At 42.4% G+C, this 10,987-nt stretch overlaps 1 protein-coding gene across 16 annotated transcripts in view; it reads left to right on the forward strand.

Annotated features, from left to right (window-relative positions):
* Nucleotides 1-10,987, forward strand: part of ANK3 (ankyrin 3) — a 280,780-nt gene that overhangs the window by 233,558 nt on the left and 36,235 nt on the right. For 11 of the 16 annotated variants that reach the window (XM_058028741.1, XM_058028737.1, XM_058028738.1 and 8 more), the window contains 8 exons: nt 1,572-1,783; nt 3,326-3,533; nt 4,020-4,116; nt 5,287-5,515; nt 6,083-6,208; nt 7,035-7,157; nt 7,670-7,696; nt 9,390-9,471. In XM_058028741.1, the coding sequence (XP_057884724.1) occupies nt 1,572-1,783; nt 3,326-3,533; nt 4,020-4,116; nt 5,287-5,515; nt 6,083-6,208; nt 7,035-7,157; nt 7,670-7,696; nt 9,390-9,471 (1,104 nt within the window). The remainder of the gene's footprint in view (nt 1-1,571; nt 1,784-3,325; nt 3,534-4,019; nt 4,117-5,286; nt 5,516-6,082; nt 6,209-7,034; nt 7,158-7,669; nt 7,697-9,389; nt 9,472-10,987) is intronic. The other 5 variants (XM_058028740.1, XM_058028745.1, XM_058028750.1 and 2 more) reach the window with 1 other exon arrangement.

Raw genomic sequence — 10,987 nt, forward strand, 5'->3', positions numbered from 1 at the left:
CCTGCACAAGCCATTGCTACCAGAGGCTGCAGGCAGAGTGACTAATTCATTAGAGGGCTTCAGATATCAATCTCTGAGCCAAAGTAAATGGAAGCTGACATTATGATAAGAAATGATCCACTTCTGGTAGATACATATGATCCACAGCAACACTGTGAGATTAATCCAAACTATCTGCTGAATGTTTTAAAATGGAAAACTGACATTTTACCAAATTTGCATTCTAATTATTTTTGAATTGTAATTGAGCTTACATGTTTAGAGGAGGAAAATACCCCAGTCACAAAGAGTATTTTACAAGTGTCTTTTGTCTTAGTATTATTTCTGGTCTTCCTACTTTCTCTTGCTGAATCTTTTGAGGAACAAACTTTGGCTTAGAAAGTCCCTTTTTAAGGAGGAAAATAAGTGCTGAAATTTGTGGAGTGCTGCAATGAAATCCAATTACAATAGATAAAAAGGCCAAGTGCTAGAAGTTACAAGGAGAAATGCATGGCAGTTACATAATTATCTCCATTTGTTTATGGTGTTTATATCACAGGGATTTCACCACAGCATTTGGGACGCCGATGCAAATATAGATATATATATATACACACACACACACACATAGTTGCAAAAGTCATTATATTTTTGTTGTATCAGAGTTTTCCCCAGTGCATATATGGGAAAAACTATGTCATGTGCTGAACAACTGCAATAACACGGAACTAATTGACAGGAATAGGTACTCTATGCACCTTCTGAGCCCTGGTGACCCTACAAACTGGCAATGTGACTGAGAGCACTAATGGTCAATGACCTGACTGTTTCAGTTGTATCTGAGGATATCTAAGGTTCTCTAGGAACTGAGGAGCACCCTGCAGTTATTTTGGGACAAATAACCAAATGGCTGGAGTGCTGATGGGGGAGGGAAGCTTGCTCTTGGTTCACTGGTGGTGCTGGGAGACAGCTCTGTTGCTCCCACAGTTTCATGGAGAGCTCGGTGTCTGGTTGGGGTTTTTTGGATGCCAGGCTGGGCAATAACTGTCTCAAGTGGCTCAGGTGGCCAAGCTCTGGATTGCACACCTGGCATGAAGGGAGATAGGCCATGGGCTGACTGTGGTCTCCTGTGGTTTGCTTTATGTCTGAACTATACGGGGAAACAGGATGGGAATAAAGCTCTGGAAGACCAGATAGAAATAAGAGAGAGAAGAAACTTGACTGTCTCCTTCAGCCCTCCTTGGACTTCTGTGCCGCGTGACAAACCTGTCATTCTGTGGCAGCTGCTGAGACTGTCACATCTAGGGATTTCCTGAGGGGTTCAAAGGATTCTATACCTGACTATTTAGGTGTCCTAGCAAGTGCGTTTGCCTATTGCTGTTGGCCCTGATCATCAAGATTTATACAAAAGTTCACAGAAAAAAACCAAAGCTTGATAACTGATAGCATTGAATGGCTTATTTTTTACTGCTGTAGTAAATAAATAATTATAAACCTCCCAACCTTCTTGGGCATTTTAAGGCTTATTCAAAGGCCCAGAAGTGTGTGGGACGAAGGGTATGCCTGAATGTTTGGCCTGTCTGTGCCTGCAGAGCTGGACAGCGCGGAGGAGCTGGAGAAGAAGCGGATCTGCCGGATCGTCACCAAGGACTTCCCGCAGTACTTCGCCGTGGTTTCCCGCATCAAGCAGGAGAGCAACCAGATCGGGCCCGAGGGCGGCGTGCTGAGCAGCACCACAGTGCCTCGGGTGCAGGCCGCCTTCCCCGAGGGGGCTCTCACCAAGAGGATCCGCGTGGGGCTCCAGGTAAAGCTTCAGCTTCTCTCAGTGCACCTGGCGGGGTGCATGAGACTGGAAACCACAGAGCTTCCCGGAGCTCACACTGCTCACTGCCAGTGGGGCTCCTTCGCACCTGAGCTCTGAGTTGGCACAAGTCTGCAGGGCACGCTCAGTGTCCCTCAGGCACGGGGGGTGCACAGTTCTCCTCCCTGTGGCACAAGCCCAGCTGCCCTTGGATCGCCCCCGTGGTCATTGCTTAGCATCCCAGGAATGGAGAGAGGGAAGCAGAGACCTGGAGCTGTCAACACTAGAGCCCCTGTGCAGTCCCTGTCTGCTGTGGCAAAGCAGCAGCTTGTGAGCAGGGTCACTGGGCTGCCCTCTGCCATGGGAATGGGTTTGGTGGGGATTACATGCAGCTGTTTGCCAGCTGCTACTGGGTCAAAACCCTCCCATGTACATCTGCTGTGTCTTAGGACATTCACCAGTGGCATTTCTAGGGGTGGAATCTGAAAAGACTTCATATAGGGGTGAAATCTGGGAAGATCATGTAGCTTAAATTCTACTTTAACTGCACAGAAAGTGGAGAAATATTCCATAGGAATGGGAGGCATCTTTGAGTTCAGTTAGTTATCACTTAGAATTCCCTTAATAGTATGACAAGTCATGAAAAAGAGATGCTGATTTGAATTGCAGTGCTTGAAATTCACGCTGAAACATTTCTGTTAAAGATATTTCACATCTCCAGATGGTTAATCTTGAGAAAATGGAAGTTGTGCTGTTCTGGTTATGCAGTTGCCTTGCCAGAGCTCCCCAGTGTGAGGGGAGTATGACAGCTCTGTATGCAGTGCTGTGACTGCAGTGTAACTGCATGGTCTCTGCATATCAGTGCACTCTGCAGTTTGAATTATAGCAAGTCATGGGTCAGCCTGATTGAAACAGCCTTGAAAGTTTAAAAAAACTAAAATTAAAAGGCAAATAGATGCAGACTCCCATTAGCATGTCTGTCCCTTTTGACTGTAGAAAATGTGAAATTTACCTGTAAGTTTTTTGTAACTTCATGCATTCTTTGTGATTTTGACCCAAACAAGTATTTCTTTCTAATAATCACAGAAAGCACTGAGTACAGAGGTCATTTGGGGTGCAGTGTTCCTCAAGAGCATGAATCTGTGTTTGGCAGAGATGTAAGAATTGTCTGTCACCTCCAGGAGACAGTGTCTAGTCCTCACTTCTCAAGTGCAAAATAGGCCTGGTTTTGCATTTTGAAATTGTATGTAATGTCACTAAGAGCAAAACGAAACATGCTCTGAAAAACTCTCAGCAAATACTGCAGGGAACCTTCTGAGGTTTATAGTGTAGCTCTACCATTTAGCCTTTAGGAATTCAGGAGTGAGTTGTTGAATAAAAACTAAACATGAATTTCACTAGTAATCACCTTGAGAAGGTTTCGTGGCGGGGGAAAAATCTGCAGAAAATAAAAAGAAAATAGAATTGTCATTTAGAAAATAATTCTGCATTTCTATAAACAGTTTGTAGCTCTAGTTTAAGTATGTATGTTCCCCATGTTGACAGGCTCAACCAGTTCCAGAAGAGATTGTCAAAAAAATCCTTGGAAACAAAGCAACATTCAGTCCCATTGTCACTGTGGAGCCAAGAAGAAGGAAGTTCCATAAGCCAATAACCATGACAATTCCTGTGCCACCTCCATCAGGAGAAGGAGTGACCAACGGGTACAAAGGAGACACGACTCCCAGCCTTCGACTCCTATGTAGCATTACAGGTTAGAGAAAACCCTGCTCTTTGCTAAGGCTGCTGTGGCAGCAGCAGCTCTGTGCCCACTCTCACCACACCTGCATGATCAGCTCTCCTGAGCAAAACCAGCTGAGGTTATTTCCAAGGCTCCCACTGGTTCCATGAGCTTTTTATCTGGTCCCATTTTAAAAGAACTCTCCCAGCACGTGTTAAATTTCAGTCTTGGCTTTTAAATGTGCTTGTCAGTAAAAGTAGCTTGCAGCAGTAATTCTGTCCTAGCTGATGTCAAGAGGGGGTTGCTGTTGACTTGTTCCTTGCTTACATCTTTGTTTTTTGTTGTGTGACGTGTGATGCTATGTAGCGTTGTTGATGCTCCATGATAACGCGGAGCTCAGCTGCTGGAGAACATTAATGTCTAGGCTCTCTTTCAGTGTGTGGAGATAGAGATGTTCTTTGTGCAGTCTGTGTGTGGCTAGTGTTTGAGAGGAAACCTGCCTGGTGTGTGTTTGCACAGGAGGCACGTCGCCGGCGCAGTGGGAGGACATCACGGGCACCACGCCGCTGACGTTCTCCAACGACTGCGTCTCCTTCACCACCAACGTTTCTGCCAGGTATGGGAGCAGACCCTGCCAGCTGCCCCTCGGGAGTGCCTTCCCTTGGCCAGCACCTGGATGGCAGGTTGTGTTCTGGCTTGCTGGAAGCCTCTCACAAGGCTGGTGGAGCGGTGATGGCCCAGATGCTGCTGTGTCCCTGCCCATCAGCGTCCCACGCACCCAGAGCTCTGCCCTGGTTGGGACAGGGGCTTCTGGCTGGCACACAGCCTGTTCCTCTGAAAGCTGCCATGCCTCACAGGGCTTTGGTTTTGCTGTAAATGGCAACAGAGAGAGAAAGCTCAAAATGTTCAGCCCGTTAAAAAAAAAAAAGGTGGTGGGGAATCATAACAATGCATTTGTTTAAAAATTTAAAGATTATTAATTTCTGGCTGTGGGCTTTTTAGTTGAAAATTATATTAAATTGCTCTTGCAAAAATAGCTTTTGCAAAAAATGGTGAGTTCAAATCAATCTTGATGGACTTGATGGACTTGCATGCTAAATGGAGGCATTTACCAGGATTCGTACAAATCCTAGTGAAGAGAATTCATGACATAGAATGTAGAGCGCTTATCAATCAGTAAATGACATTGCAACTATAAAAACTTTTATGAAAAGAGAGAAAACTGCTGGAAAACTAAATAGATCAGGGCTGAAATATTGTAGGAAAGACTGATACAAGGTATAAATTATTTTTATCATACTTGTCTTCAAACTCTTAATCATAAGATGAGAAAATAACAGTGTAGCACCTGTCTGTGGCGACTTCACCATGGGCATATTTGGTTCAGCCTGAATAGGAGATGTAATTTGCTGTGTATGTTATAAATGTGTTTGTTTTAGCAAATCAAATGTATAGTGAAGCATCAGCACATTACAGGATATTAAAGGTCACATGAAATTCAATTTCCTCACTTTGGCTCAAATGAGCCTGCAGATTGATAGTTTTATGAGCTATCAGTCTGAAAAGGGTTAGCTAGGTATGTCAGCATTTCATTGACAGGTATTCCCATTTCTGGATGGTTAAAGCTGTGCTGAGAGTAGAAGAATAATTACAGCTCTGGCAATTCTGCAAGGACAGTACACATGCAAAATGACCAAGGATACAGAACACAGTTTCTCTTTAAGCCTTAATGAATTGTTGGAGCATAATGAAAAGTTGATTGAATGGTTTGCTTCTCCCCACTCAGATTTTGGCTCGCAGACTGCCACCAAGTACTAGAGACTGTTGGGCTGGCAACACAGCTTTACAGAGAATTAATATGTGTTCCTTACATGGCAAAGTTTGTGATATTTGCCAAAATGAATGACCCCGTGGAATCCAATTTGCGCTGCTTCTGCATGACTGACGACAAAGTGGACAAAACCCTGGAGCAACAAGAGAACTTTGAGGAAGTTGCCAGGAGCAAAGACATTGAGGTACATTGCTTGCAGCTGGCTTCCTCCTTGTGTGTTTCCCAAGTAGCAGCAGCTCCTGCAAAAACCACACAAGCCCTGTTAAACAAAGGTTCACAGCAAGGCTGTGGCATGAGAATTCTCAAAGGAAGAACAGAACAGGGCGAGACTGGAGGAGCAGGAGGACTTGTGGGTGCCCCAGTGCAGTCTGCAGTGGGATTTGCCCTCGCTGCTGTCAGGTAGCCCTGGCTGGGCTTTGCAGACTGAGGGAATTCCTTCTCATTGGCCCTGCAGGCACACAGGCATGAGTAGGACTGGCTTGTGGTCAGATCACAGTCACTAACTTATTGTTTCTCAAAGTAAATTACTCACTGTTACTTTAGAAAAGCCAGTCAGGTGGCTTGTGGTTTTCCAAACTGCCTGTACTCATAACACCTTGCCATAGTGCACAGTGATATTCTAATTTGTTGTTGAATGTAACAAGGTGGGGACTTGTGTTAAACTCAGGAATGATGTTGGGGAAAATCATGATGTTTATATGAATCTACTATTAAAAGAGGTTTTATTGACATTTTGTTCTTGCTTTGGTAGGTTCTTGAAGGAAAACCTATTTATGTTGATTGCTATGGAAATCTGGCCCCTTTGACTAAAGGAGGACAGCAGCTTGTTTTTAATTTTTATGCTTTCAAAGAAAATAGACTGCCATTCTCTATCAAGGTAAAAGAAAAACAAACGAAATAAACGATCCTGTTGCTTTCCTCCCTTCCCACAGTCCCACTTCCCCTTTTCAGCCCTACAGGACTAACTTGCCCCTGGGGTGTGATTGTAGTTCTTTAATATGTGAATAACATGGAGAGGGTACTTTGCTTGAAGCCACAGCAGAACTGCTGGCACATCTGGGAGCAGAATATCCATGATATGGATTGACAGCCTTTTACTAAAACCATATCTCAAATTGGAGTCCCCACATATATACCAGTAGGTGACAATTTCTGAGGGTTTAAGCAAAGGAGATGCATCCAATAACATCCTGTACTTCAGAACAGCCTGCAGAAGGTGTGTGCAGACTGTTCATCTCTAAAAGGCCAGGAATGGTGCTCACTTTCCTTAGCCTTGTCACAGCTGCCCTGCTGGAGAGGTTGTTAAGCATCTTGGTAAACGCAAGGGCAAAACATGGCAGAATGAAATGAAGTGGGCTGACAGTGCCTGTCAGTAACATCCCAGCAGGAAACTCTCAGGTTGGACTCACTCAGCACCTTGTCTTGCATGGATTTGCCATCAGGGAGCTTCAGGCTAACCTAAAACTCTTTCACAGTAACACATTTTCTCCTTCAGCAGCTCAGGCTGAGCTCCAGCTTGGTATTATTAGTGTTTACACACTAGAAAGCTCCTTGTAGAAAGAAATTCTGAGAACTGTTCCAGAAACCTCCTCTAGGACTCTGAATTACCACTTATTACTATTACTACTATATTACTATTACTACATCTTACTAATGCCTCAATTACTACATATTACTATGCTAAAGCAAAATTTCTTTTCCAGGTAAGAGACACCAGCCAGGAGCCCTGTGGTCGATTATCATTTTTGAAAGAACCAAAGACTACAAAAGGACTGCCACAAACAGCTGTTTGCAACTTGAATATCACTCTGCCAGCACACAAAAAGGTATTTGTTTGGAAAAGTAAACATTTTTCTTAGGGTTGGGTTGGATTTGTTTTTGTTCCTTTGGTTTTTGTCTCTCTCTTTTTTTTTTTTTTTTTTTTTTTTTATTTCCTGCTAGTCATAAAGAAACCTTGTGAACTGTCAGTAATGAGAATGCTTTGGAATATGACAAAGGCTTTGAAAATGTATGTTTTATTGGTTTCTTGTATGTAGAACGCTTTTAAAGTCTCTTGTTACTGTGGTGTCAAGTTCCTGTAATTTTTACAGTTCTGTTTACAGCTCATGCTTCAGCCTGCAAGTCATAGGTTTATGCTTTCAGTAATGTCACGTGTTTATTTGCATTGGATGTAAGATTTTTTTTCTTTTCTTTTGTGTTGGCATTTTGGATTTGCTTTGCCTTATAAATCAGCTTGCATTTTGTGCTCCCAATTTGGTCCTTTTCATATCCTGATATTCTTTTCCCTGCTGTCCATTATAATATTCCTTGTCTCTGCAATGCATCTTGGGACCAAAAGGAAACAGAGTCAGATCAAGATGATGAGGTAATATACACACTGTCTTCTGTTTTTATTTCCTTCAGATTTAGTGAAGAAAAGTAGTATGTTATAGAAAAAAACAAACAACTATTTTTAATGGTGGTGTTGAGATGATACCTACAGAAAAATAACCACATCCTCAGCTTCTGATAGGCTGCTGTAAAACAGTAGAGCTGCTCAAATATGGGATACCCCATGAGTATAAATTATGAAATTAAACCAAGCACTGAACAAAAGCAACTAATTTTCTTTTGAAAAGGGATATATTTATGACTATCAGAAGTAGTCAAATTTTGGCAAAAACTCAGGAGGAGTTTAGTGGATAATATTTTACCTCTTGGAGTAACACTGACACTGCTATGGTAACTTGTATTTTTGAGAAGGAAAAAAATACTGCTGAGGCCACAATAGTGGCTTTTAATATCTCACCTCTGTAAATAAACTGGATTCTTTCTAAAAAAGCAAACCAGCCAAGAGCAATTTCTAAATATTGTGTTCAAGTCTATTTTCAAATCAACCTCAGATATTTGCAGCACTGTTTCATGGAAACTGCGATGTTAGATTGTCAGAAAACTGAGTGGGTTTTACTCATTAGAGGTAGGTAGAGATGAGATCATCTTGTAGAAGAAACAACATAGGTGTTTCCAATTTGCCTAGCAGCAATATTTCTTTCTGTTCCTGGTGGCAAATAAATAGCAGTTGTCACCTGCTGGTTAGAGTAGCTAAAAAAACTCCAAACAATGCAACCCAAAGCATTCCTTACATGTTAAAAAATAATAATAGCAAAAACATCACTTTACTTCCATAGAATTTGTTCCCAATGAGCTATTATATGGCTATAATAATAGTTCTCTTTCTAAACAGATTGTATTTTTAGCCACATATTCGAGTTTATCTCTGAAGGACTACTAATATTAAAGACACCACACTAGCACCTATCCCGCTGAACGCAGCAACTTATGAGGCAATTTATTAGTTAACAAGAGGAGTCTGCTTTCTAATCCACATCTTTGCATTTTGTGCATATTAAAAAATCCCCTCCCATGCATATTAAAAAATCCCCTCCCATGCCTTTTTTTGTCCTTAATGTATTCACTTTAAAGCCAGTTGTACATCGTGGTGTGTGTGCTTTCGGGACAAGCTAATCTGGGGGCAATACTCAATCGGTCACTCACTCTTATGAATGTTTTGTCTGTACCTGTAGTCTTTTGTGTTCACCTCCTGTTTCTAGCCAAAGGTGGTTTATTTTACAGAGAATGAACAAAATCACGCCATTTCTATTAGCGTGAAGCAGTTTATTAAGTGATAATGCAATGAGACAGTACGGAGATGCTTTAAGGCAGGATAATGAGCTGCTTCTGCTGTCTCAGCTCTTCTACCTGACGAGCAGAGGAATGAACCTGAGGGCTCACAGTAGGGTTGCAGTCCCTCCCTGCTTGCTGCAGAAGGGTGGTCACTCACAGCAGGTTTCTGTGCTCCCTGCCTGGCACTCATCTCACAGCACCCAGGAGCAGAGGCTGCCTCTGCCCCCTCCCTGCCTGCTCGCCCAAATTCGGCTTCAGCATGCCGTCCTGAAGCTGAATGGAAGCACCCTTTCTCCCCCGAGGGGTTGTGTGCCACGAAAAGCGGCCCATCCTGCTGCTCTGTTCAGATGGAGCAGTGGTTCCCCAGCCCTAAGTGCTGCTGTGTTTTGTTGCAGACGGAGAAGGCTGACCGGCGCCAGAACTTCGTCTCCCTTGCTTTACGTAAGCGCTACAGCTATCTGACTGAGCCTGGAATGAGTGAGTTGCTCTTACCAAAGTACTAAACCGTGTAGATGTGATTGTTCATAAGAAGAGACATTTTTTCTATAAACGTTGTATTTGGTGTCATTCTGGGGAAAAAATTAAAAAAAAAAAAAAAGGAGAAAAGGAAACAAAAAGCTGTCTAAAACAAAACTCTTGGATGGACTGTGAACTCTTGTGTTGTGAGAGCTTGAGGAATCCTGACTGGCAAATTATGTGTGTTAGTTAAGTAAAAATATAATAGTTTTGAAAAGTTCAATGTAGTTCCAGAGGAAGAGGATTGCAAATTGCTTTCCAAAAGTGTCTTTTCATCTCCTCTTTGAAGCATTAGAGAAAGATGCTGTAGAACGGAATATTACACAAAAATTCAGCCACTCAGATAAGTACTTAAATGTTTAGATGTTTAGCCAAAATAGAGTCTCTCATATTTTATATTTTCCCTCTTCTTTCTCCTCCCCTTCCCTTTTTCCTCTGTTCCCTGCAGATGCTTTTTATTCCCTGGCACCACACATTGCTTCTTCCTAAACATGTGTTCCCCTTGACCAGACCTGTGGCATTCTCTTCCTCCCCAGTTAAATACAATAATGTATTTGGCTTAGCTTTTCTTCCTCACTTCTCCTCTATAAGGTCAACTGCTATTGTTTCCCATTTCCAGGCTTTTTCTTGCCTTTTTTTCCCCCCACTTTTGACTTCTCAGTTGCTACCCTGCCACAGACCCTTTGATATAATTCCATAAAATCCATAGACAAACTTCATCGGGTCTTGGGAGTTCCCACTGGATGGCTGCTGCTTAATTATCCTATAAGATCTGTGGCTTCTTTGGATCAGATGTGCTCCAGAATATGTTGCACTTCTCAGGCCGGGAAGAAGACTCCAAGCATATAACATCTGAAGAAGCTCTCAGATCTGCTGAGACATCTTGATGGACTGTTAAGGTATTGTCACAGGCTTGATTGGAACTGAGAGAGGGGGAAAATGAAATTGCTGGAAAGAAGCTTGATGACTGTATATCATTCACAATAAATTTTTCCCCCCCGTCACTGGGAGGGAAAAAAAGTTTTATTTATTCACCAAAGGTCCATTAAGTCTCATTCGCAAAAAATTGTCAGATTGTTTTTGCTCTTCAACTGCAAAGAGGAGCACAGAAGCGGCATCTTAAATGTCTCTGAATCTGTGATTTGACAGGCAAAAAGGAGTGAGGAGGGCAGCCTGACAGCCTAGTCAGTTGTGACAGACCAGCTCGTGATGGTGCAATGGGGTTCCAGTGAAGACACGTCCTAACACTAACTGCTGAACAAGTTATTAGTTCTTTTCAGAATCATTTTGGAGCTTGTTTCTTGAACTCAAGACTCTATGAACTTCTGGTGGATGTCAGCAGCTACTGCTAATTAAATCTTCAGAATAAATAATAGTATTTATAATAGTTTCATAATAGTTGATTTGATTAAGTACATTTTGGGGTTTTTGTTCGGGTGAGGAGAGAGAAGTGTATTTCCACTTTAAAATATTGTAG

The sequence above is a fragment of the Melospiza georgiana genome, chromosome 8 (assembly GCF_028018845.1).
Source record: "Melospiza georgiana isolate bMelGeo1 chromosome 8, bMelGeo1.pri, whole genome shotgun sequence".
In the NCBI taxonomy this organism is placed as follows: Eukaryota; Metazoa; Chordata; class Aves; order Passeriformes; family Passerellidae; genus Melospiza; species Melospiza georgiana.